Raw genomic sequence first — 27,764 nt, 5'->3', positions numbered from 1 at the left:
TGTCTATCCCCTGTCCTTATATACAGTACAGTGTCTATCCTGTCCTTATATACAGTACACAGTGTCTATCCCGTCATTATATACAGTACACAGTGTCTATCCCCTGTCCTTATATACAGTACACAGTGTCTATCCCCTGTCCTTATATACAGTACACAGTGTCTATCCCGTCCTTATATACAGTACACAGTGTCTATCCCCTGTCCTTATATACAGTACAGTGTCTATCCCCTGCCCTTATATACAGTACAGTGTCTTTCCCCTGTCCTTATATACAGTACACAGTGTATCCCCTGTCCTTATATACAGTGCACAGTGTCTATCTCCTGTCCTTATATACAGTACAGTGTCTATTCCCTGTCCTTATATACAGTACACAGTGTCTATCCCCTGTCCTTAGAGTACACAGTGCCTATCCCCTGTCCTTATATACAGTACACAGTGTCTATCCCCTGTCCTTATATACAGTACAGTGTCTATCCCCTGTCCTTATATACAGTACACAGTGTCTATCCCCTGTCCTTATATACAGTACACAGTGTCTATCCCCCGTCCTTATATAGAGTACACAGTGTCTATTCCCTGTCCTTATATACAGTACACAGTGTCTATCCCCTGTCCTTATATACAGTACACAGTGTCTATCCCCCGTCGTTATATAGAGTACACAGTGTCTATTCCCTGTCCTTATATACAGTACACAGTGTCTATCCCCTGTCCTTATATACAGTACACAGTGTCTATCCCCTTTCCTTATATACAGTACACAGTGTCTATCCCCCGTCCTTATATAGAGTACACAGTGTCTATCCCCTGTCCTTATATACAGTACACAGTGTCTATCCCCTTTCCTTATATACAGTACACAGTGTCTATCCCCCGTCCTTATATAGAGTACACAGTGTCTATCCCGTCCTTATATACAGTACAGTGTCTATCCCCCGTCCTTATATACAGTACAGTGTCTATCCCGTCCTTATATACAGTACAGTGTCTATCTCCTGTCCTTATATACAGTACACAGTGTCTATCCCCTGTCCTTATATACAGTACACAGTGTCTATCCCTTGTCCTTATATACAGTACACAGTGTCTATCCCCTGTCCTTATATACAGTACACAGTGTCTATCCCCTGTCCTTATATACAGTACACAGTGTCTATCCCCTGTCCTTATATACAGTACACAGTGTCTATCCCCTGTCCTTATATACAGTACACAGTGTCTATCCCCTGTCCTTATGTACAGTACACAGTGTCTATCCCCTGTCCTTATATACAGTACAGTGTCTATCCTGTCCTTATCTACAGTACAGTGTCTATCCCCTGTCCTTATATACAGTACAGTGTCTATCCTGTCCTTATCTACAGTACAGTGTCTATTCCCTGTCCTTATATACAGTACACAGTCTATCCCGTCCTTATATACAGTACACAGTGTCTATCCCCTGTCCTTATATACAGTACACAGTGTCTATCCTGTCCTTATATACAGTAGTGTCTTTCCCCTGTCCTTATATACAGTACAGTGTCTACCCCCGTCCTTATATACAGTACACAGTGTCTATCCCCCATCCTTATATACAGTACAGTGTCTATCCCCTGTCCTTATATACAGTACACAGTGTCTATCCCCTGTCCTTATATACAGTACACAATGTCTATCCCCTGTCCTTATATACAGTACACAGTGTCTATTCCCTGTCCTTATATACAGTACACAGTCTATCCCGTCCTTATATACAGTACACAGTGTCTATCCCCTGTCCTTATATACAGTACACAGTGTCTATCCCCTGTCCTTATATACAGTACACAGTGTCTATCCCCTGTCCTTATATACAGTACACAGTGTCTATCCCCTGTCCTTATATACAGTACACAGTGTCTATCCCGTCCTCATATACAGTACACAGTCTATCCCGTCTTATACAGTACACAGTGTCTATCCCCTGTCCTTATATACAGTACACAGTCTATCCCGTCCTTATATACAGTACACAGTGTCTATCCCCTGTCCTTATATACAGTACACAGTGTCTATCCCCTGTCCTTATATACAGTACAGTGTCTATCCCGTCCTTATATACAGTACACAGTGTCTATCTCCCGTCCTTATATACAGTACAGTGTCTATCCCCTGTCCTTATATACAGTACAGTGTCTATCTCCTGTCCTTATATACAGTACAGTGTCTATCCCCTGTCCTTATATACAGTACAGTGTCTATCTCCTGTCCTTATATACAGTACACAGTGTCTATCCCCTGTCCTTATATACAGTACGCAGTGTCTATCCCCTGTCCTTATATACAGTACACAGTGTCTATCCCGTCCTTATATACAGTACACAGTGTCTATCCCCTGTCCTTATATACAGTACACAGTGTCTATCCCCTGTCCTTATATACAGTACACAGTGTCTATCCCGTCCTTATATACAGTACACAGTGTCTATCCCCTGTCCTTATATACAGTACAGTGTCTATCCCCTGCCCTTATATACAGTACAGTGTCTTTCCCCTGTCCTTATATACAGTACACAGTGTATCCCCTGTCCTTATATACAGTGCACAGTGTCTATCTCCTGTCCTTATATACAGTACAGTGTCTATTCCCTGTCCTTATATACAGTACACAGTGTCTATCCCCTGTCCTTAGAGTACACAGTGCCTATCCCCTGTCCTTATATACAGTACAGTGTCTATCCCCTGTCCTTATATACAGTACACAGTGTCTATCCCCTGTCCTTATATACAGTACAGTGTCTATCCCCTGTCCTTATGTACAGTACACAGTGTCTATCCCCTGTCCTTATATACAGTACAGTGTCTATCCCCTGTCCTTATATACAGTACGCAGTGTCTATCCCCTGTCCTTATATACAGTACACAGTGTCTATCCCCTGTCCTTATATACAGTACAGTGTCTATCCCCTGTCCTTATGTACAGTACACAGTGTCTATCCCCTGTCCTTATATACAGTACAGTGTCTATCCCCTGTCCTTATATACAGTACACAATGTCTATCCCCTGTCCTTATATACAGTACACAGTGTCTATCCCCTGTCCTTATATACAGTACACAGTGTCTATCCCCTGTCCTTATATACAGTACACAGTGTCTATCCCCTGTCCTTATATACGGGTACACACTGGTCATTGACACCTGCTCATGCTCGCATATAGGTGAGCTCCCGGAAGTATGCAGCACATCATCCGTACAGGTGAGCTCCCGGAAGTCCGTACAGGTGAGCTCCCGGAAATGCTTTCCGTGGTGTACAGGTGACTCCGGATATGACGGCCGGTGTAGGTTCGGGTGTTCCCGGAAGTTTGTACATTGGTCACCTATAGATGAGGACTGTGCGGTGACCGCGGAGCGACAGGTGTGCGGGCGGCGGAGCGACGGACACAGGTGCGGCCATTCCCAGCACAGTCACCCAGAGATCTCCTGCTATCTGGGTGTGCCTCACAGTTGTCGGTGCCTGCTGGTACTTGTAGTTCTCCCGGTTATATTCCTGGATTATTGCTCATGACTTTGTTCCCTTCTTGCTTTCTTTATGGTAATTGTAGTTTTCCCTACTCCCAGCCTGTCACTTCTGAGACTTTTAGTTCCTCCTGATGCATTTGTGAAAATTGTAAGGTCTTCCACGTCTGTAGGTTTCATGATAACTGGCTGATTGTGAATGGGGCCCACTGGGTGTGAATTTTCCCCTGTAGTTAGTGCATGTTGGGACTTGTAGTTCCCCTGTGTTATAAGTAATGATTGGCGCCATATTTAATGCACCTTTCTTGTTAGGACCTGCGCCTCCTGGACTGATGGATCGGGTCGTGTCTCCGCTGCGGCTCCTCGCGGGTCTGTGCAGCCTGTGTCTGGTGCTGGGTGAGTGCAGGGCAAATGACAAGGTGGCGGGCTCTGCTCCTGGGGGCTGCATACTGGGGGGGGAGTCAGGCCGCTGCCGGTCTCCCGTGTAGATTTAGTCCATGTTATGGCCGTGTTCTCTCTCTTGTGTATGCAAAGCAAAAATTCGCCAATGGGAATGATTCCTGAAAGGGGAGGAACGAGAAAAGACTGGAAGGCTGGGCCCTAGAGTGACCTGTATAATGCAGACCCCTCCTCAGTGTTTGTTACATGAGCCCTCAACATTACAGGAATTGGAATAAACTAAATATTTTAAGTTCTGTAGAGCAGACTGACCCGCCTCCGCCCAAATGATCCTGCTGCGGAGCGGACTGACCCGCCTCCGCCCAAATGATCCTGCTGCGGAGCGGACTGACCCGCCTCCGCCCCAATGATCCTGCTGCGGAGCGGACTGACCCGCCTCCGCCTAAATAATCCGGCTGCGGAGCGGACTGACCCGCCTCCGCCTAAATAATCCGGCTGCAGAGCGGACTGACCCGCCTCCGCCCAAATGATCCTGCTGCAGAGCGGACTGACCCGCCTCCGCCCCAATGATCCTGCCGCGGAGCGGACTGACCCGCCTCCGCCTAAATAATCCATCTGTGAAGCGGACTGACCCGCCTCCGCCCCAATGATCCTGCTGCGGAGCGGACTGACCCGCCTCCTCCTCCTAAATAATCCTGCTGCGGAGCGGACTGACCCGCCTCCGCCTAAATAATCCGGCTGCGGAGCGGACTGACCCGCCTCCGCCCAAATGATCCTGCTGCGAAGCGGACTGACCCACCTCCGCCTAAATAATCCTGCTGCGGAGCGGACTGACCCGCCTCTGCCTAAATAATCCTGCTGCGGAGCGGACTGACCCGCCTCCGCCCAAATGATCCTGCTGCGGAGCGGACTGACCCGCCTCCGCTCAAATGATCGTGCTGCGGAGCGGACTGACCCGCCTTCGCTCAAATGATCCGGCTGCGGAGTGGACTCTCCTCCGCCCAAATGATCGTGCTGCGGAGCGGACCCGCCTCCGCTCAAATGATCCGGCTGCGGAGCGGACTGACCCGCCTCCGCCTAAATAATCCGGCTGCGGAGCGGACTGACCCGCCTCCGCCCAAATGATCCTGCTGCGAAGCGGACTGACCCACCTCCGCCTAAATAATCCTGCTGCGGAGCGGACTGACCCGCCTCTGCCTAAATAATCCTGCTGCGGAGCGGACTGACCCGCCTCCGCCCAAATGATCCTGCTGCGGAGCGGACTGACTCGCCTCTGCTCAAATGATCGTGCTGCGGAGCGGACTGACCCGCCTCCGCTCAAATGATCCGGCTGCGGAGTGGACTCTCCTCCGCCCAAATGATCGTGCTGCGGAGCGGACCCGCCTCCGCTCAAATGATCCGGCTGCGGAGCGGACTGACCCGCCTCCGCCTAAATAATCCGGCTGCGGAGCGGACTGACCCGCCTCCGCCCAAATGATCCTGCTGCGAAGCGGACTGACCCGCCTCCGCCTAAATAATCCTGCTGCGGAGCGGACTGACCCGCCTCTGCCTAAATAATTCTGCTGCGGAGCGGACTGACCCGCCTCCGCCCAAATGATCCTGCTGCGGAGCGGACTGACCCGCCTCCGCTCAAATGATCGTGCTGCGGAGCGGACTGACCCGCCTCCGCTCAAATGATCCGGCTGCGGAGTGGACTCTCCTCCGCCCAAATGATCGTGCTGCGGAGCGGACCCGCCTCCGCCCAAATGATCCTGCTGCAGAGCGATCCACAATGATGAGACTCCATTAGCTGTTATCACCCGGTTGATCTACAGGTGGTTTCTGTGCCGAGATCCTGTACAATCCGCCTCATTATTTCGGGTACACACAGCCATCTTGGAGATCGGCCCAGTTGCGACCGTGAATTACAGCCATGAGCGGCCCATGTGCTCATCCTCAGGGCAGATGGGTGCCGGAGCTGTGTACATTACATGCATTATTCTGGTCTGTAAATAGATTTTTTCCCCATTCCCACCATCGGTTAGGTGGCGCACATGGGCTGAGTATATGCTTGTGTGAACCATTCCTTAAGTGCAGATGTGAAAGCCACACATTGTGGGGGGAGTAGATGACCTGCCGCTCCCTGACATGGATCCTGCACATGATCCCTGGTGGGTGACATCACACTGACGCCTTACCACAAAGCCTCCGGAGACATCGGCGGTGGGGGGGGGGGGTGATCCCTGGATTCTATTCTGGCTCCAGAGCGCTGCTGTGACCCTTAGATTGTGAGAGTGGGAGGTTGGCGCAGCCCCTGGGGTCACTGATACTGGATCTACCTAAGATTGATAGTTGGGGCTCTCGGGCACGTCGGATTGCTGGCGTTCTAGGGCGCACTCACACAGCACAGTCATGGTGCAGGTTATACACGAATATCCCGAGTCCCGTCTCCTTGTGTCACCACAGCTCTCCTCGTCTGTGACCTCATCGCTTTCAGCCATCCTTCCTCCTCCAGTTTCTGCCTCGTGTAATTCCTGTTATTAGGGTGTGGAGTGAGTGTATAAGTATGTGACCCCCTGCACGGACACATATATGATGGTTGTTATTCCTGACACAGAAGGAACGTCGGGGAAATGTCGTCACAAGTGTCAGGTAGTTTATTATTAATGAGCTGCGAGCTCTCCAGACACCCGTCCTGTCCGGAGCGGCGGCCAAGTCTCCACGTGCCTCGAGTGAAGCCTTTGTAGCCGCGCCATCGAATATCCCTGCTGTATATCTGTCTGGAGAGCGGGCAGGTAAATGGCAGAAGTACAGGCGGGGGCGAAGGGGATGCACGATGGGGAAGGAGGCTGCGGGATTTCAAGGAACATACAGCTTTTGATACGGAGTCATGTTCTGGAGGTGATTTGTCATCAGCGCCATCTTGTAAGATGTCTGTAGAGTTTATCCCATCGCTTGTGTGACTTGTACCAGTAATCACTTGGTCGCCTAGCTGTGTATGGCACCTCACGATCACATCATGCGGCGGTCGGAGATAGATGTGATCACATCAGCTACTCTTCGTGCCCTCTGTGTGACACAGGCATCATCCCTTCTGTATGGAGCCGGCTCAGCTCCTGAGCAAGCACCGTACAAAAAGTGTGCACATCCACCATATTATTATTATTATTTATTTATATAGCACCGTGGTGCTGTACATGAGAAGGGGTTACATACAAATTACAGATATCACTTACAGTAATCAAACTAACAATGACAGACTGATACAGAGGGGCGAGGACCCTGCCCTTGCGGGCTTACATTCTACAGGATTGTGGGGAAGGAGACAGTAGGTTGAGGTTTGCAAGAGCTCCAGTGTTGGTGGGGCGGTAGCTTCGGTAGTAGTGAGGAGGCAGCCGGGTCAGTATAGGCTGTAGACTTTCCTGAAGAGATGGGTTTTCAGGTTCCATCTGAAGGATCCGAATGTGGTTGATAGTCGGACGTGTTGGGGCAAAGAATTCCAGAGGATGGGGGATATTCTGGAGAAGTCTTGGAGATGGTTGGGTGAGGAACGAATAAGTGTGGAGGAGAGAAGGAGGTCTTGGGAGGACCGGAGATTACGTGAGGGAAGATATCGGGAGATTAGTTCAGAGATATATGGAGGAGACCGGTTATGGATGGCTTTGTAGGTCAGTATTAGTAATTTGAACTAGATAAGCTGAGGGAATTGGAGCCAGTGAAGAGATTTGCAGAGGGGGGAAGCGGAGGAGTAGCGAGGAGAGAGATGAATTAGTCGGGCAGCAGAGTTAAGGATGGACTGGAGAGGTGCAAGGGTGGTAGCAGGGAGGCCGCAGAAAAGGATGTTGCAGTAGTCGAGGCGGGAGATGATTAGGGCATGCACAAGAATTTTAGTGGGTTGAGGAAAGGACAGATTCTGGAGACATTTTTGAGCTGGAGGTCACAGGAGGTGGAAAGAGCTTGGATGTGCGGTTTGAAGGACAGGGCAGAGTCAAGGGTTACTCCGAGGCAGCGGACTTCCGGTACGGGGGAAAGCATGATGTCGTTAATAGTGATAGATAGGTCAGGTATGGAAGATCTGATCTATGAGATGGAGGAAAGGTGATGAGTTCAGATTTGTCCTCATTGAGTTTGAGGAAGCGAGAGGAGAAGAAGGAGGAGATGGCTGATAGACACTCCGGGATTCTGGACAGCAGAGCGGTGACGTCTGGGCCAGAGAGGTAGATGTGAGTGTCACCAGCATAAAGTTGGTACTGGAATCCATGGGACTTTGAGTTGTCCCAGGTCAAGTGTATATATTGAGAAGAGAAGGGGTCCTAGGACAGATCCTTGGGGGACTCCAACAGAGAGAGGGTGGGATGAGGAGGTAGAGTGGGAGTGGGAGACGCTGAATGTGCGGTTGGAAAGGTACGAGGAGATCCAGGATAGGACGAGGTCTTTGATGCCAAAGGAGGAGAGGATCTGTAGTAGGAGGCATTGGTCAACTGTGTCGAAAGCAGAGGACAGGTCTAGGAGGAGGAGTACAGAGTATTGTCCGTTAGCTTTGGCTGTAAGTAAGTCATTAATAATTTTGGTCAGGGCTGTCTCAGTAGAATGATGGGGACGGAAACCAGATTGTAGTTAGATGAGAGGTGGGAGGAAAGTTCAGCGTGGACGTGCTGCTCCAGGAGTTAGGAAGCGAATGGGAGCAGCAATATTGGGCGATAGCTGGACATAGATTGAAGAGATGGGTTAGGGATGGGATAAGTGGTGGTGAGGTTGAAAGGCGGCGGATGTTGCTAAGGGAAAGTTCAGCTTCGAGTGGTAGCTCTGCGTTCCGCTCTTCCTCCATGTCTGCTTCTAGCACTTTAGGTAGGGGTGAGCGTCATGTGTCTCGTCGCCACCACACCTCGATGACTTACGACAACACATTGTGCAATCGCTTCTCCGCTGCAGAATCCGTTGTACCTGTCCTCATAACGATGTGTCACTGGTAACGACCTGATGAGGAATAATTACACCCCCTAATTTTCTATTGTTGCTTTGTATTTTTGTTGCTGAAGTAACATTGGGCGAAACCAGAAAAGTAGCGCACCGGAAAATGTGTGAGCACCTCTTTGTTTTTGTTTTCCCTGCTTTATCTGTTTTTCTCATATGCCCCCCCAAAAATAAAAATCCCAAGCTTATCCCACCCATTAAACAAAAAACAAAAAAAAACGGACATTACACGGAAGACAAATAGATGGTGTCCGTGTGATATCTGTGTTGTTTTTTTTTTTTTTTTTGCTTTTTCCCACAGATCTATTGATTTGTAGGATCTGGACATTTTACTTTTTTTTTTTTTTTAAATAATATAAATAAACTGTAGACGTGTGAACAGCGCCATAGACTGTAAGGGGTACATGTTTTATCCGCAAAAAAAACAGATCTTTGAATGGAGCCTTAAACTGTCTATGAAGGCAGAGTATCTAAGCCGTTAGTGTGTGATAGTTTTTACTGAACCTGGTCAGGCTGTGGGGAAAAAAGTATTTAGTCAGCCACCAATTGTGCAAGTTCTCCCTCTTAAAAAGATGAGAGAGGCCTGTAATTGACATCATAGGTGACCACAACTATGAGAGTCACAATGAGAAAACAAATCCAGAAAATCTCCTTGTCTGATTTATTTTGCAAATTATGGTGGAAAATAAGTACCGTATTTGGTCATAATCAAAAGATCATCTCAATATTTTGTTATGTTTCCTTTGTTGGGAATGACAGAGGTGAAACGTTTTCTGTAAGTCTTCACAAGGTTGGCGCACACTGTTGGTGTTGGTGATATGCTGGCCCATCCCTCCATGCAGATCTCCTCTAGAGCAGTGATGTTTTGGGCCTGAGAAACACGGACTTTCAACTCCCTCCAAAGGTTTTAGGTTTTCTATGGGGTTGAGATCTGGATCCTGGCTAGGCCACTCCTGCACCTTAATATGCTTCTTACGAAGCCACTCCTTCGTTGCCCTGGCAGTGTGCTTGGCATCTTTATCATGTTGAAAGACCCATCCACGTTTCATCTTCAATGCACTTTCTGATGGAAGGAGGTTTGCACTCAAAATCTCACTATACATGGCCCCATTCATTCTTTCATGTACACGGGTCAGTCGTCCTGGTCCATTTGCAGAGAAACAGCCCCAAAGCATGATGTTGCCTCCCCCATGCTTCACAGTAGGTATGGTGTTCTTTAGATGCAACTCAGCATTCTGTCTCATCCAAACATGACAAATTTTGTTTCTACCAAACCGTTCTACTTTAATTTCATCAGACCATATGACATTCTCCCAATACTCTTCTCGATAATCCAAATGCTTTCTAGCAAACTTCAGACGGGCCCGGACATGTGCTGGCTTAAGCAGGGGGACACGTCTGGCACTGCAGGATCTGAGTCCCTGGCGGCGTAGTGTGTTACTGATGGTAGCCTTTGTTACGGTGGTCCCAGCTCTATGTAGGTCATTCACTAGGTCCCCCGTGTGGTTCTGGGATTTTTGCTCACCATTCTTGTGATCATTTTGACCCCACAGGGTGAGATCTTGCGTGGAGCCCCAGATTGATGAAGATTATCAGTGGTCTTGTATGTCTTCCATTTTCTTATTATTGCTCCCACTGTTGATTTCATCACACCAAGCTGCTTGCCTATTGCAGATTCAGTCTTCCCAGCCTGGTGCAGGGCTACAATTTTGTTTCTGGTGTCCTTCGACAGCTCTTTGGTCTTCACCATAGTGGAGTTTGGAGTGTGACTGCTGGAGGTTGTGGACAGGAGTCTTTTATACTGATAACAAGTTCAAGCAGGAGCCATTACTACAGGTAATGAGTGGAGGACAGAGGAGCCTCTTAAAGAAGAAGTTACAGGTCTGTGAGAGCCAGAAATCTTGTATGTTTTTAGGTGACCAAATACTTATTTTCCAGCATAATTTGCAAAATAAATCTTGCCAAATCAGACAAGGTGATTTTCTGGATTTGTTTTCTCATTGTGACTCTCATAGTTGTGGTCTACCTATGATGTCAATTACAAGCGTCTCATCTTTTTCAGTGGGAGAACTTGCACAATTGGTGGCTGACTAAATACTTTTTTTTCCCCACTGTATATAACGTCAATGCTGCTTTTTTTTTTTTGGGTGGGGGGGGGGGGTGGCATAAAACCCACAATTTCATGAACTCCTACCCACCGTGTGATTCTCTCTATGGACTTTTGTTAGGAAGCCTGAAAAAAAATGCAGTTATGAGTCCCAGAGTTTCTGTACAAAAAAAAATTAAAAATTCTGCTTCAAATTTAGACCAAAAAAGAAAATGCAGCAAAACGCAATAATCGAGCAGACTTTTATGGCAGGTTTTGCCACGGACTGCGGCAGGAAATGCGTTGCTCAGTAGCACAGTATCTAAACCTGTCACATGACGCTGAGCTGCTGCATCCAAGCTTGTCGTGAGCCGCACAGCACCACATCTCCAGCTGTTTATGTTGGAGAACCTGCTCTTCTCCGGGCGCTGAGTCGTTTTACAAGGATCAGTAATGGGTTAAGGTTTTGCTTTATTGTCTCATCAGTAGTACACATCCGGCTCATCTTAAAGGGGAAGTCAGTTGCTGGAAAAAAACAAACTTCTTTTAAAGGGATAACCTCCCCTGGCTGGGCGGGACAGCAGAGGGGTTTGTGAGTCTGTTTCAGCCCCTTGATTTGCACCGTGGGTGTTCTACATAGTCGGTTCACCCCGTGCTAAGCGCCCCTTCACGTGCCGGGGGCTTCATCACTATACAGCTCTGCTGCACCGTGCAAGGATGATACCGGCCCAGGAGATATCTGATCCCTCAGAAGAGGGTGTCTCTGTAATGTACAGGCAGTAACCAGGCAACCGGAGTAACCTCTGAGCAACCGCCACCCCTTCCTGTTTGGTAGGGATCACTTTTCAGCAATCACATTACGACAGCGACACCTCTATATGCAGTAGATGACACAGGATCCACCATTCACAATAGGAGATATCACAGCTCACCTCCTCCCCCTGTACAATGACTGATAACACCTCTATATACAGTAGATAACACAGGATCCACCATTCACAATAGGTGATGTCACAGCGCACCTCCTCCTCCTGTACAATGACTGATAACACCTCTATATACAGTAGATGACACAGGATCCACCATTCACAATAGGTGATATCACAGCTCACCTCCTCCCCCTGTACAATGACTGATAACACAGGATCCACCATTCACAATAGGTGATGTCACAGCTCACCTCCTCCTCCTGTACAATGACTGATAACACCTCTATATACAGTAGATAACACAGGATCCACCATTCACAATAGGTGATATCACAGCTCACCTCCTCCCCCTGTACAATGACTGATAACACCTCTATATACAGTAGATGACACAGGATCCACCATTCACAATAGGTGATATCACGGCTCACCTCCTCCTCCTGTACAATGACTGATAACACCTCTATATACAGTAGATAACACAAGATCCACCATTCACAATAGGTGATATCACAGCTCACCTCCTCCTCCTGTACAATGACTGATAACACAGGATCCACCATTCACAATAGGTGATATCACGGCTCACCTCCTCCTCCTGTACAATGACTGATAACACCTCTATATACAGTAGATAACACAGGAGCCATCATTCACCATAGCTGATGTCACAGCTCACCTCCTCCTCCTGTACAATGACTGATAACACCTCTATATACAATAGATAACACAGGAGCCATCATTCACCATAGGCGATGTCACAGCTCACCTCCTCCTCCTGTGCAATGACTGATAACACCTCTATATACAGTAGATAACACAGGATCCGCCATTCACAATAGGTGATATCACGGCTCACCACCTCCTACTTCTGCTCAAAAACTGATAACTCCTATATGCCATAGGATCTACCTTTCACAATAGATATCACAGCTCACCCCCCACCATCCCTTAACGATTTCTTCACAATTAGCAAAGCATGCCCACAATACTGTAATGGTCACAGCTACCTCTGTCTCCCTCAAGTCAGGTCCACAACACTCTCCTATAGATCTCCGTCAGATTCTGCCTATTGTAGTCTATGGTCCCTAAAGCTGCTGTAAAGCAAACCTGTCAAATTTGCTAACAGCCGCCCCCATAATCATAACCAGAACCTCTGCAATCAGCATGGAAAAGCAGGATCTGTATTAGTCCTTGGTGACTGGTCCCTCTCCACACATTGCTGATGCCAGTAACACCGAGGGCCCACCGGTAACTCTGACACTGTTTAACATCATGCAAATATTACATTACCCTTTCTCACACATTTTCCTCTGCTTTTATATAGTAACTAGCTATTGAACCCTCTCTACGCCCGTGTAGCGAGTATTTTTAGCGGTACGTTTTTAATTTTACAGCTTTTTTACAGCCCTGTCTGCGAATTCACATATGCAGGGTTTTCAATAAAATGTTGCAAGAGATCACGGTTTGTGCACACACTGACTCCGGCGCCATTTTTTTTTTTTTTAAGTAACATACTACAACAGTTCTGACAAACCTTTTAGTCAACAGAGTGCCATGGCAATTTATCCAGAATATTGAGATTTTAGTTTAGAAAAAAATTCGTACAGAGAGCAGACAGGGGTATCACAGCACTGCAGATGGTATATGCTCCACCCCACCACTATCCCAGTACATGCTCTTCCCTCTCACCCACTATCCTGGTACTTGTTCTTCCCTCTCTCCCACCATCCCAGTACACGCTCTTCCTTCCCACCATCGTGGTACATGCTCTTCCCTTCCACTATCCTGGTACACCCTCTTCCCTCTCTCCCACCATCCTGGTACACCCTCTTCCCTCTCTCCCACCATCCCGGTACATGCTCTTCCCTCTCTCCCACCATCCCGGTACATGCTCTTCCCTCTCACCCACTATCCTGGTACATGCTCTTCCCTCCCACCATCCCTGTACACCCTCTTCCCTCTCTCCCACCATCATGGTACATGCTCTTCCCTCTCTCCCACCATCCCGGTACATGCTCTTCCGTCTCACCCACTATCCTGGTACATGCTCTTCCCTCCCACCATCCTGGTACACCCTCTTCCCTCTCTCCCACCATCCTGGTACATGCTCTTCCCTCTCTCCCACCATCCCGGTACATGCTCTTCCCTCTCACCCACTATCCTGGTACATGGTCTTCCCTCTCACCCACTATCCTGGTACATGCTCTTCCCTCCCACCATCCTGGTACACCCTCTTCCCTCTCTCCCACCATCCCGGTACATGCTCTTCCCTCTCACCCACTATCCTGGTACATGCTCTTCCCTCCCACCATCCCTGTACACCCTCTTCCCTCTCTCCCACCATCATGGTACATGCTCTTCCCTCTCTCCCACCATCCCGGTACATGCTCTTCCGTCTCACCCACTATCCTGGTACATGCTCTTCCCTCCCACCATCCTGGTACACCCTCTTCCCTCTCTCCCACCATCCTGGTACATGCTCTTCCCTCTCTCCCACCATCCCGGTACATGCTCTTCCCTCTCACCCACTATCCTGGTACATGGTCTTCCCTCTCACCCACTATCCTGGTACATGCTCTTCCCTCTCACCCACTATCCTGGTACATGCTCTTCCCTCTCACCCACTATCCTGGTACATGCTCTTCCCTCTCACCCACTATCCTGGTACATGCTCTTCCCTCCCACCATCCTGGTACACCCTCTTCCCTCTCTCCCACTATCCTGGTACATGCTCTTCCCTCTCTCCCACTATCCTGGTACATGCTCTTCCCTCTCACCCACTATCCTGGTACATGCTCTTCCCTCCCACCATCCTGGTACACCCTCTTCCCTCTCTCCCACCATCCCGGTACATGCTCTTCCCTCTCACGTCCACTCTACTCCCACTCCCAAGGGGGGATACAGATATGGACCCTCAGGTAAAAAGTCTGCATGGGATCTGGATTTGCTCCCCCGGACGGATGACCATGATTGCTTCAGCATCATGCAACAGGAAACAGCAGGACTACCCAAGGTGGCAGAAGAGCCACTGACCAGCCCAGAGTTGATCCTCTATGTGGATGGCTCCAAATTTGCAGATGATGAAGGAAGATTCCACACGCAATGTGCAGTGACCAGCAATCAAGAGATCCTGTGGTCCAGAAGTCTGCCGCCCAGTCTGTCAGCCCAGGAAGCAGAACTGATAGCGCTGACGAAGGCCTACCAGATGGCAGAAGACAAGACTGAGAAAATGTATACCGATTCGTGTTCTCTTGTAGAAGGAGTTATTTGCTAATTGATGAATGGCTGTTGCTGCCATCTGATATCAGCCCCCACAGTGCTGTACTGTTTGCTAATATGCTAATGACATGTTGACCTAGCTTGTTGAAACAATTAAGGCCCCGTCTCACATAGCGAGATCGCTGCTGAGTCACAAGTTTTGTGACGCAACAGCGACCTCCATAGCGATCTCGCTATGTGTGACACGTACCAGCGATCAGGCCCCTGCTGCGAGATCGCTGGTCATGTCGGAATGGCCTGGACCTTTTTTTGGTCGTTGAGGCCCCGCTGACATCGCTGAATCGGTGTGTGTGACACCGATCCAGCGATGTCTTCACTGGTAACCAGGGTAAACATCGGGTTACTAAGCGCAGGGCCGCGCTTAGTAACCCGATGTTTACCCTGGTTACCAAAAAAAACAAACAGTACATACTCGCCTTTCGGTGTCCAGGTCCCTTGCCGTCTGCTTCCTGCTCTCACTGACTGCCGGCCGTACAGTGAGAAGTGAGAGCGCAGCAGTGACATCACCGCTGCGCTCTGCTCTCACTGTACGGCCGGATCTCAGTCAGAGCAGGAAGCAGACGGCAAGGGACCTGGACACCGAAAGGCGAGTATGTAGTGTTTGTTTTTTTTGGTAACCAGGGTAAACATCGGGTTACTAAGCGCGGCCCTGCGCTTAGTAACCCGATGTTTACCCTGGTTACCCGGGTGCTGCAGGGGGACTTCGGCATCGTTGAAGACAGTTTCAACGATGCCGAAGTCATTCCCCTGATCGTTGGTCGCTGGAGAGCGGTCTGTGTGACAGCGACCACACAGCGACTTACCAACGATCACGGCCAGGTCGTATCGCTGGTCGTGATCGTTGGTAAATCGCTTAGTGAGACGGGGCCTTTAGACCCTGAGACCCTCCCCCTCCTGATTTGTGAATGAGGAGGGAGATGTAAAATATCAGGGAGATGAGACAGATCAGTCCTGTGTGGAATGATGATGTGTTCACAGCATCTCAGAGAGAAAGAAGAGTATATGGACTATGCTATCCTCTGTCTGGTGGATTGTTGGACTTTTATCCTGTTACTGAACTGCATTTGTGTTCTGGACTATTTTATCCTTTGTGTGGTGGAGCGTGTATGGACCTTTTGTATTTTTGCCTAAATAAAGGTCTTGGAGTTGTTCACTCTTCGCTGGCTCTGTTGATTGTGTGATACCGGAGAAGGACCCTGTGACACTTTTCCCTCCCACCATCCTGGTACACCCTCTTCCCTCTCTTCCACCATCCTGGTACACCCTCTTCCCTCTCTTCCACCATCCTGGTACATGCTCTTCCCTCTCTCCCACATCCTGGTACATGCTCTTCCCTCTCCCCAACCATCCTGGCACATGCTCTTCTAGCTGCACGATACTGTGTATGGGGCAGTCAGGGGAGATGGCGGCTGGCTGGCTGATCATTCCATGCTTTGGGGGGCTTTATGCTGCCATGCTGTAAGCTCACCGAGTTGTAGAGACCCTTTAGCCTCCTGGATACTAATGATCTACATTTCCAGGGTACGAGGGTTGTGCTCCACTCGCTGGCTCAGGCCGGGGAAGTGACTGAACTTGCCCATGGCAGGAAGCCGACATGTCTGCGGCACCTTGTACAAGCCAGAATAGACTGACAGCGGGGCCACGTTCCTACAGCGGGGCCACGTGATTTATGGGATCTGAGTCTGGGATCTCTTGTGGATCTGGGCATTCGGCCTATTATAATTGTGTAACCCTTCACCTCCCCGCATAATGCAAGTTCTCAAAGTTTTCCTTAAACCAAAGCTCAAGATGTTTAATTATAAACCCCATCCGCCTGCACTGAGGAGCCCTGTAATATTTAACCTTGGTGCATATTATCAGAGTTAATAAGTAAGTGCCGAAAGCACAGTGTTCTCAAGAACATGGCCCCGCTCCCCCCCGAACTCCCACCATTATATTTCCTGATAAATGATTATTACACAAACATTACCTGCCGGGAAGAAGTGTTCTCTGCTCCCACATGCCCGGGACCTGGAATTTGCATGTGCCAAGTTTTCCTCCTGTGCTCCATGGCCTGGGCGTGTAAGTGGCCATGTTCATCCAAGCAAAGCTCTGCTAGAAAGTCAGGGTAGGAAGGTGAAGGATTGTGCTAATGTATACTGACAACGCCACGTATCCACTACTGTAATGGTGATAGTCCTGTATATAGGGGCAGTATTATAGTAGTTATATTCTTGTACATAGGGGGCAGTATTATAGTAGTTATATTCTTGTACATAGGAGCAGTGATATAGTAGTTATATTCTTGTACATAGGGGCAGTATTATAGTAGTTATATTTTTGTACATAGGAGCAGTGTTATAGTAGTTATATTCTTGTACATAGGGGCAGTATTATAGTAGTTATATTCTTGTACATAGGAGCAGTATTATAGTAGTTATATTTTTGTACATAGGAGCAGTGTTATAGTAGTTATATTCTTGTACATAGGGGCAGTATTATAGTAGTTATATTCTTGTACATAGGAGCAGTATTATAGTAGTTATATTCTTGTACATAGGAGCAGTATTATAGTAGTTATATTCTTGTACATAGGAGCAGTATTATAGTAGTTATAATCTTGTACATAGGGAGCAGTATTATAGTAGTTATATTCTTGTACATAGGGGGCAGTATTATAGTAGCTATATTCTTGTACATAGGAGCAGTATTATAGTAGTTATATTCTTGTACATAGGGGCAGTATTATAGTAGTTATATTCTTGTACATAGGGGCAGTATTATAGTAGTTATATTCTTGTACGTAGGAGCAGTATTATAGCAGTTATATTCTTGTACATAGGGGCAGTATTATAATAGTGATATACTTGTACATAGGAGCAGTATTATAGTAGTTATATTCTTGTACATAGGGGCAGTATTATAGTAGTTATATTCTTGTACATAGGAGAGGTATTATAGTAGTTATATTCTTGTACATAGGAGCAGTATTATAGTAGTTATATTCTTGTACATAGGAGCAGTATTATAGTACTTATATTCTTGTACATAGGGACAGTATTATAGTAGTTATATTCTTGTACATAGGAGCAGTATTATAGTAGTTATATTCTTGTACATAGGAGCAGTATTATAGTAGTTATATTCTTGTACATAGGGGCAGTATTATAGTAGTTATATTCTTGTATACAGGAGCAGTATTATAGTAGTTATATTCTTGTACATAGGGGCAGTATTATAATAGTTATATTCTTGTACATAGGGGCAGTATTATAGCAGTTATATTCTTGTATATAGGAGCAGTATTATAGTAGTTATATTCTTGTACATAGGAGCAGTATTATAGTAGTTATATTCTTGTACATAGGGTCAGTATTATAGTAGTTATATTCTTGTACATAGGGGCAGTATTATAGTAGTTATATTCTTGTACATAGGAGCAGTATTATAGTAGTTATATTCTTGTACATAGGGTCAGTATTATAGTAGTTATATTCTTGTACATAGGGGCAGTATTATAGTAGTTATATTCTTGTATATGGGGCAGTATTATAGTAGTTATATTCTTGTACATAGGGGCAGTATTATAGTAGTTATATTCTTGTATATAGGGGCAGTATTATAGTAGTTATATTCTTGTACATAGGGTCAGTATTATAGTAGTTATATTCTTGTACATAGGAGCAGTATTATAGTAGTTATATTCTTGTACATAGGGGCAGTATTATAGTAGTTATATTCTTGTATATGGGGCAGTATTATAGTAGTTATATTCTTGTATATAGGGGCAGTATTATAGTAGTTATATTCTTGTATATAGGTGCAGTATTATAGTAGTTATATTCTTGTATATGGGGCAGTATTATAGTAGTTATATTCTTGTATATAGGGGCAGTATTATAGTAGTTATATTCTTGTATATAGGTGCAGTATTATAGTAGTTATATTCTTGTACATAGGGGCAGTATTATAGTAGTTATATTCTTGTACATAGGAGCAGTATTATAGTAGTTATATTCTTGTACATAGGAGCAGTATTATAGTAGTTATATTCTTGTACATAGGGGCAGTATTATAGTAGTTATATTCTTGTACATAGGAGCAGTATTATAGTAGTTATATTCTTGTACATAGGGTCAGTATTATAGTAGTTCTATTCTTGTATAAAGTGGCAGTGTTTTCTTAACTATATGCATTTTTGTTTCTATTCCCTCTTTAGCCACTAATGACACAGTCACCACGCCGTCCCCAGGCAGACTCACGGTGAGTGAAGGGTTTTTTGGATGAACCGGTGTCACGTATTATGCACCAATTTGACCTTTTACCATATTATTGGGAGAACAGGGAAAGCCGCATTGCAGATAGCTCTGGCAGGCAGCTATTAATGATCTCTGAGGCTTTCCAATAATGCATTATAGAATTTATTGTCATTGGTTTAGTCTTTTGAATCATTCCTTCGTCATCTCCACATGTGATCAGAGACTTCTGATCGTGGCTTCAGGTTATTAGCTCTTCATTCGTACAGTGCAGAATTACCAGTCCTAGTCATTCGCTGGACCAACTGAAAATCCAACCATTCTCTACTCTTCCAGGAATCCGAGCGCCTGGCTGCCATAATTGTGCCGTCCGTAGTTGGCGGTATTATTGTCATCGGCATCATCGCGTTCTTCATAGTCAAAGTGAAAGAGAAGCGTCAGACGGAGGGGACGTATCGGCCCAGCAACGAGGAGCAGGCCGGATCTCGAGTAGAGAACAATGCTGCCTTGAAGCTTCCTCCAGAAGAACGGCTGATCTAAGAAGACCCTCCGGAGCAGGTGACAGAGACTCCCCCTGAGAGCCTGAACACCCCCCCAACGACTGAGGCCAGTGTAAACCCTGGAGCCAGGGGACAGTGCCGCTCAAGGACTGCCGTGCCGCAGGTGGAGTAGACCCTTGTTACAGCGTGACATGGGAGCGCGGCCACTACAAAGACCCGTTCAGCGATGGGACCCAGCGCTTCTCTCCACCATACCTCGTGTCATATTTGCTACTTGCCCTTTAAGTCATAACAATAGGTCACGTCCACCATACTTTAACTTTTTTTTTTTTTTTTTTTAATGAGCATCCACTTTGCATAATTACTTCTCCCTCCCACATCTAGTCTCAAAAACAGTATTAGATCAATTAAAAAGAAAAAAAAAAGTTGAAAAAAAATGGCTGCGGGGTTAGAACATAACACATGGCCTAATTTTTTATTTTATTTTAATCTGTTAACGCATTTTGTAGATGGCTTAATTATTTTTGTATTTATGCACCCAGGAAATCAGGACGGCTATAACATATTAAGAGATGTCTATTTAATTAATTATTTTCATTATTTTACTTTTTAATCCACACATGTAATAATGTGAGGTGAAGGGGGGATGCTCCAGTGACGTGAGCATCCACTGCTCCAGTGGGTGGACAGTAAGGAGACCTCTGACATGTTACTGCACCCAGAGGTGGCTGATGAGGGCCGCCGGTGGCCATGGCGGACTGATGCACCATACCGGCAACTATGTGGCCATACAAAACTAATTGTCTTCACTCACATTTGGTGTTAGATCCCAGTTTTATCCAGCGCTGCATTCAAAATTCTGATTTCCTATGAGCAGCAGGACCTAGCATAGCCCTCGCCAGTCTAATTGTTGGTTTAGGCTGGGCCTAGATGGCTACTTTGGCCTTGACACAGATTATTTGGCCAAAGTTTCCATGTAGCCCTGGCGTTAAAGCGGTATTCTCTGGTTATTAAATTGCTTTGGTTTAACTGCATGATTATTATTATTATTTTTTTTCTGCTGTCATTTTCTTGCAATGACAGCTTTTATCTTTCATGGTGTACAGCTGTTTTCCACGTAGCCTGGCCACGAAAGCCTGCCCTAGTGTCCGCAGTAGTTGCATGCCAGGATAGTTAACTCCTAACATACCAGTCTCCTCTCTCCTGTCCATTGACTTGTATACAGCTGTTATCTACTCACTGCCCTTCTTCTCCCTCTCAGCTCCTGACAAGCTGCTGTTATAAATATTGCAAAATCACCAGCTCCCACCAGGAGCGGCTATCAGGGCGGCTCTCTTAAGGCCCTCATACACACTAGACAAATATCGGCTGAACCTGACGATATCAATGGTCTCGTATGCACGGGGAACCGGATGACTGGTGGTCGGGAGAGATGTCGATCACGCATGTCCAATATCGAACTGCCTGTTTAATTATTCTGCTTGAGATAATTTGCTGGCCAATGTGCCAATCCGTGGCCTTCTCATAAAGATCTCTGGAGCACTCGGCCAAGCGAGCGCTCCTGTGCACGGGAGAGTGTGCTGAGCTTTTCCCCTTTCATTCCCATAGGGATCCTAAATCTACTAGTCAAACAGCTGGACTGACATTGTTTTCTTGTTCACAATAAGTGCTGAAAATACAACTGGATTTTAGATGCAGAATTATGAATGCAGCTCTGGGTGTGGATAAAGTATAAGCATCCCCACCAGAACAAGTGCTACAAAATCATTTAAAACATACGAAATAAGGTCAGAGGGAGACATATACATTGATACCTCTTGTTATATAATAATTGTCACATAATACAAGTTATCGGTGCCTTCCTTAATAAATTTTATCCGTGCACATAATGGAAATGGAGGAAATACATACTGGGAACCAGTGACTTCTCTTGGGTAAGGTACATAACATGTCTGCCTCACCCCAGGGTATGGTAGGTAAGGGCACTATTCATGGGTCGGGGGTCCACACAGGTGCTGCTCAACCTCATGTGCCTTACCCACCTCTTACTGAAAATTGTTCCTGTTACGCCAAATAAACTAATTTCCTTACCACTGTTCTGAGAATATTTCTATATATCCTGTTTTGTACTGATCTTGCGATTGTTTTTTTTTTTTCTACACATTTTAGATGTAAATAAAATAAAAGTATTTTATCATTAATTTCATATTGTTTTCTTCTTCAATTAACTGGCATTATATAAGACTAATGATAATTGTGACAAAAAGAAGGAAAAATTAATAAAAGTAGTAACTTTGAACTATTAAACTAGCGTCGCAGCACGCTGGAAAGTGATACATTGCCTACAAATTGAAACAAAAGTATTATGACATCTAGTGGTCAATGTGAAAATGGCAAGAGTTTCATAATTATTATTTTTTTTCTTAAAGTGTTTTGGGTTTTTTTTCTCAAAAAATTGGAGATTAAAAACGACAACTGAAGAATATTAATTAATTCAGCCTCCTCCTTGAGTGACTGATCCCTCTGTGTTATTTGATATGGGGATTATGTATGTTATATTTTATTATGTATGTATGTCTGAAATTTATAGAGCTAGAATTTTAGTGGTGATGTTGTGTGAACGCCTGTGTTCGCCCCGTAGTGTAAGAATTGGGTATAGCCAACGGAACAGAAGTAGAGGGCTTGCTAATAATAATAAACTTATAACTGAGGAATGTTATCTAGTAATTACTCCAGTCTCCAACTATTATAAGCTCCTCACGTGTTGGGTATTAGTAGAGTGGAATGCTTTGATGAAAGTACTTTACTAAATAATGTACCTAAGTGGGAAATGTGCTTTCAGCAAACTTTTCATAAATGAATAGTAGAAGTAAATCTAAAAAACTTTAACTATCAGAGAATTTGTCTCCTTTCTCCACTTATGAGCCACTTCTTAAGATCAGAAGGACTGGCAGCTCATTGTGGTGTGAGGTTGCACCTCCTATTATAGACTGCAGAGACCCGTGTGTCGTAAACCGTGCCTTCCCCCGTCCCACCACTCCGTAATAAAAGATACCAAGAAACCTGGATGGGTTGAACAGGTCGGTCACAGTTTATTTTGCAAAGTAGAGAAGGGCAATTACATTTCGCGACGGACTGATTGCTGAAGGCCCCAGCCGCAGCCGACGACCGCTGGGCCAGCAAGCCGATGAGAGGTTACGAACCTTTGCCCCCCTCTACCTACCGCCACGGAGGATCATGTGTATTACCTACACAGGACTCCGACCCCCCACACAACCTCCTTAGAGCCTGTTCAACACCATCCCGCAAACCCTACGAAAATGTCGAGCCCGACGTCCGTGAGGTAGATGCCATCCGGTCTTAGTGAAGCTACCTTGTTCCCATCTATTTCTTGGTGGCGAACCACAATGCCGTAATTTTCTCTCACCAACTTCGACGTCTTTGTGTTAATCCTTTTTCTTGAGTTTTCGATGGCTTTCACGTCCTTGGCTCCGTGCCAAACCGCTCGAGGTATTATCTCAGACCACACCACCACCATATCCGGTAATAAACAAACAAACCGTTCGACATCTGTTGACCTTACTGTGTACAGCTCGGCCCCTTTTCGTTTGCCCAAATCATTGCCTCCGGCATGTAGCACCAGCACCACCGGCCCCTTGGCCCTCTTGGCGATGTCGACCATCTCCAGGAAGATCTGACGCCACCGGAGCCCTTTGATGCCTCTCCAGCTGACTTCCAGCTTCGGGAAGCCGACATTTGTTCCTCCCGGCCGCAGTTTGGCTCTTTCGTACGCCCAGTAGGCAAAAGAATGCCCCACTACCCAAACTGTGGGCTTAAAGCTGCCGTAAACCTGCCAAGTCGCCGGTGTCACTGAAGCGCGGATCAAGGGCATCAGTGATTGGCCACCATGTCCCAGAGGGAAGGAGGACATCGTAGGCCTGACGTTTGCTCCCTGGGGAGGAAGAGTTTGAGTGCCTGCCAATCGGAAGATAACAAAGTTAAACAATTCTTTCATCTACAGTCGTCGTAAATGTAGCCCGGCACCAGATGTTGTGTTTCAGGCATAGTAGTGCCAGGCGTCGCAACAGCGCGAGTGCCGGCTGAGAATAAGAGGGCATGCTGTTTAGGGCTTTTGCAGTTCTCAGCTGTTTGGTTAGAAATCTGATGTTCGTATTTTCCAATTGGGCCCCCATAGCTCGACTGATGTTACTATTGCCAACATTTCTACCAGTGCTGGGTCACGGCCCCATGCGACCGTGGTCCATAGTTCAGGCCATTGGCCTTTTCACCACTGGTCCTTGTAGATTGCCGCGAAACCATCTGTAATATTTCCACCGACCATTAGGCCTAAATCTTTTTTTGGCGTCTCCCACGCCATAATGCATATATGCCCCGCGCCATAAACTTGTAGGACTTCCGGAATGTCCTCCAGACCAGCAAGTCTGCCTTCAGGGAGCGGTTGAGTCTAATTTCTAGTATGTTGAAGAAACCGTATGTAAAGCTGGGGTTTAATTGATGATTGGTATGTCAAGCCCATCAATAATCTCATTTACTGTCCTCTGAGCACATTCCCCGGGACCTGTATTCATTGCCCGCATTATGAAACCATATTTCACCCGTTCTCAAAGTCCACCTCAGGGACCCTTGTTCCACCGTCCGCTGAGCCCCAGACCATTGAGTTCTCCAAATGAAAAACACTCACCGCTATCTGATTCTGGCAGAGTGACTCCCATTGATGGAGGAACTCCTGCTCCAGTGTAGTTTATTCTCATTTGCCAGTAAAAGCCCGTTCGGCATTGATTTATCATTGATTCGTCATAGTCGTAGTAACCGCCTTTTTCGGCATCGATTCAAGTAACCACCTTTTCGGAGTTAATTCATTATTGATCATACCATGCACACCGATTGTATGCTCCGACTCCTGTGTAGCTCGTTTGTAAACCCTTCAGTTGAAGGATGAAAAACCGGCTCCTGTTGGTTGGACTGGCTGGTAGCCGTGGGTGAAGATTCACTCAGGCTGTCAGTCAGCGATGGAGCACACAATGATTTTAATGGGCCCGCCATCGAGCCTAGTTCTACTCCTTTTGTAAAATCTTGGGGAATTCGCGTGCTGATTTTAACTTGGGACTGGGTTCGAAGGGGATATAGAAGCCGTATTTAAAGCAGAAATGTGGCTGTTGCGCCGCTTTTTATTGGGATAACGGTTTAGCCATGGGCCCATCGCGGTTATGTTCGCCGGGGTGAAAACCTCGCAGGCGCTCTGTTTGCTTGGCGGGTACACCTGGATGCAGGGTGTCCACCTCCGCAGGAGGAGCAATATCTCCACGTATTCATTACCCCAAACTTTCTGCTTCGTCTCTAAGTCTACGTGCGCTCCCAGAAAATTACTTTCACGGGGGATAGAACTCAAGTTGTCTATATAAGGAAACAGGAGCTTAACCACTCAGCCATCAGCTCAACTGGCGTAACCAAACGTCCGTCGGACCATATGTCTACGTAAGCATTATCCCAAATTTTTTGCTTTGTCTCTAACTCAACGTGCGCTCCTAGCGGGCTAACCACAGAAAAATGCATCCTTGTGCAGACTAGCTGCTTGGGTGGTGCTAGTGTCAGTTGGTACGCCTGGGCGTGTCAACTGCTGAACTAGGGTCTTAATAGCGGCTGCCAACTCGCTTTCTCCCGCATTTCATATTGTAGAGTGCTCACCGACATCAAAGAACTCACCGCTGTCAGATGCAGGCCGAGTGTCTCCGGACGGAGGTACTCTGGCTCCTGCCGTGGCGCTGTCCTGGTGCTGGCCGCCCGCCCAGGAGGATGAAGATGGCAGGCCAGCGGCCAGCGCCGTGGCACGGGGATGTATTCTGCTGCATTGTGTCTGGGGCCAAGCGTCCCCCGGAGAGGGAGGTGCTCCGGCTTCTATTGTTTCGATGGTTCGTTGCTGGCTGGTGGACCGGGGAGGTACGTATGGCATGTCTCCCCGTACGTCAGCCCAGGACGGAGCACGTGACGGATGACATCTGTCGTGTGCTCGAGGATGAGAGGCTATTGGGGCTCCGATCTCTGCCTGGTCCGTAACGGGGGGTGTCAGTGTCTGTTCCCTCCGGGTACCCGCTCTGGGTGTCCGGTGAGACCGCCGTCTTTCGGCATGCGACCGGTACCGCCCGTTGTAACTTCCCGATGTATCTGAGCCGGTTGTGGATGGCGAGCGCCATCCGGAGGAGCGGGATCTATGGTGGCTCCTGTGGCTCCTGTGTGAGTGGTGTCGGCGTCTGGAGTGGGAATGCCGACAGCTAGAGGGACAGCGGGAATGGTGGTGGGAGTCTACTGATGAGGGTGAGGACGATCTGCGGCATCTATGCCTGCGATCGCCCTGTCTAGGGGTTGTGTTAGGTGCATTTACCTCGGGAGTAGGGGGGACGTTACCTTGGCCATGGGGCGTGAGCGGCGGTGCAGGGGGTAGGGCCGGGGAAGGTGCGGAGACTATAAGGCTGGCACCGCAGGGTGAGCGCAGAAGGGCGGGGACTGATAGGAAACTGTCTGCGATTTGCGTTTGGGAGCATGGGGGTGTTGGCGGCGCGTAATTTATTGCAGCTGTGTTAGTGTTTGGTGTGACTGTGTGCGTGTTTGGTGCGTACATTCCTGGCTGCGGAGCGTGCTGGCTGGTCTGGATAGACCAGTCATCACGCTCCGCGGCCGTGGCTCTGGCCCCCGACTGCCTGGTCCCCCGCACAGGCAAAGCCGATGTGCCTGCTGGGGGGACATGGCGGGCAAGGGGTGGGCTGGCCAGAGGCCCACGGTGGTGCAGTCCTGTTCTGGTAGGGGCCGGTCCAGCGCTCTGTGGTGGGTACCGGCACGGGGGGCTAGTGAGCGCTGTCTGTGAGGCGCCCCCCTGACCGATTTGGCGGGTTGGGGCCCCACAGACTAAAGTTGCGCTGCTGCTGCCTCCTGGGGAGTAAGTGGGCGGGGCTTGGCGGTCCCATGCCGGCATCAGGGAGGGGAGACTCCCTGACGCTGCAGGGGACTCGCGGTGTGCCTGGGCTGGCTGCCCCCTGGTCCTCTTGAGCGGCTGGTGCGCCGCCGAGGACCCCGAGGAAGCGGGCGATCCCCTGCCTGCCTCCGCAGCGCTGAATGTCTGCCGGGAGGAAGTGGGGCCGGAAGTGGGCGTGTCCCACAGGGCCCGCGCTGCACTCTGGGAGACAGGGCGGCCTGTGTAAGAGGGGGAGGCTGCCACTATGTGCGCCGGGCCCTGAGCCTTAGATTGGGGACCGGAAGTGACCGGGGCCCGGGCGCGCTTGTAGTTAGGAGCGGGCGCTTGGCACCGGCGGGCAGCGGAGCCCGAAGTAGACGTCGCGACGCCCGCCGCGCCCCCCGGAGCCGCACGTGGGGCAGAAGCGCGGCGGCTAGTCAGCGCCGGCTCTGCTCCAACACGCAGGCGCTCGGGAGGAACGCCCCGAGCGTCTACCTGGCGTCGCAGCTGCACCATGATCAGCGGGAGCGCCGGGAGCTGAGAGAGGAGGCCCAGGGGGACCGGGGTCTGCGGTGGACGGGGCCAACACTATGGGCAGTTGAGCGGGAGTTAGCTGCGCTGGGGAGACAGGAGAGAAAGAGACCCCAGGAGAGGGGGTGTGCAGGGACGGGGCCCTGGGGGAGGCTAGGGGGTGAGGAGAGGGCACAGGAAGGTGAGCACCCAGGCCAGAATTAGGGGATCGCGACCATTGCTCACCTTCCTGTGCAGCTCCTCGCTGTAGGGCCTCGGTCGTAGGGGCAGCCATGGTGGTCAGGAGATCAGGGAGACAACAGCTTCCGAGGGTCAGCCGGGGAGAAAGAGGGAGAATCCGGGCCCGGCACTAGAATTTAACCCCTGAGGGTGTGGCCAGACTTCCCTCCTCTCCCCG

The 27,764-nt window shown here is 48.1% G+C and overlaps 1 protein-coding gene across 2 annotated transcripts; it reads left to right on the top strand.

Moving 5' to 3' along the window:
* The first annotated feature begins 3,281 nt into the window (after positions 1-3,281).
* CRB3 (crumbs cell polarity complex component 3) lies at positions 3,282-22,359 on the top strand. Of its 2 annotated transcripts, none has more exons than XM_077261801.1 (4): positions 3,282-3,413; positions 3,798-3,881; positions 19,333-19,376; positions 19,706-22,359. In XM_077261801.1, the coding sequence occupies exons 2-4, from the start codon at positions 3,818-3,820 to the stop codon at positions 19,907-19,909; spliced, it is 312 nt and encodes a 103-aa protein (XP_077117916.1). In that variant the 5' UTR covers positions 3,282-3,413; positions 3,798-3,817; the 3' UTR covers positions 19,910-22,359. The 2 variants fall into 2 exon arrangements, with proteins under 2 accessions (XP_077117916.1, XP_077117915.1); XM_077261800.1 differs by having other exon boundaries at positions 3,381-3,561; positions 19,706-22,063.
* The last annotated feature ends 5,405 nt before the right edge of the window (positions 22,360-27,764 follow it).

This window comes from Ranitomeya variabilis, chromosome 5 (assembly GCF_051348905.1).
Source record: "Ranitomeya variabilis isolate aRanVar5 chromosome 5, aRanVar5.hap1, whole genome shotgun sequence".
Lineage (NCBI taxonomy): Eukaryota > Metazoa > Chordata > Amphibia > Anura > Dendrobatidae > Ranitomeya > Ranitomeya variabilis.
This window is presented reverse-complemented; position numbering and strand designations above follow the sequence as displayed.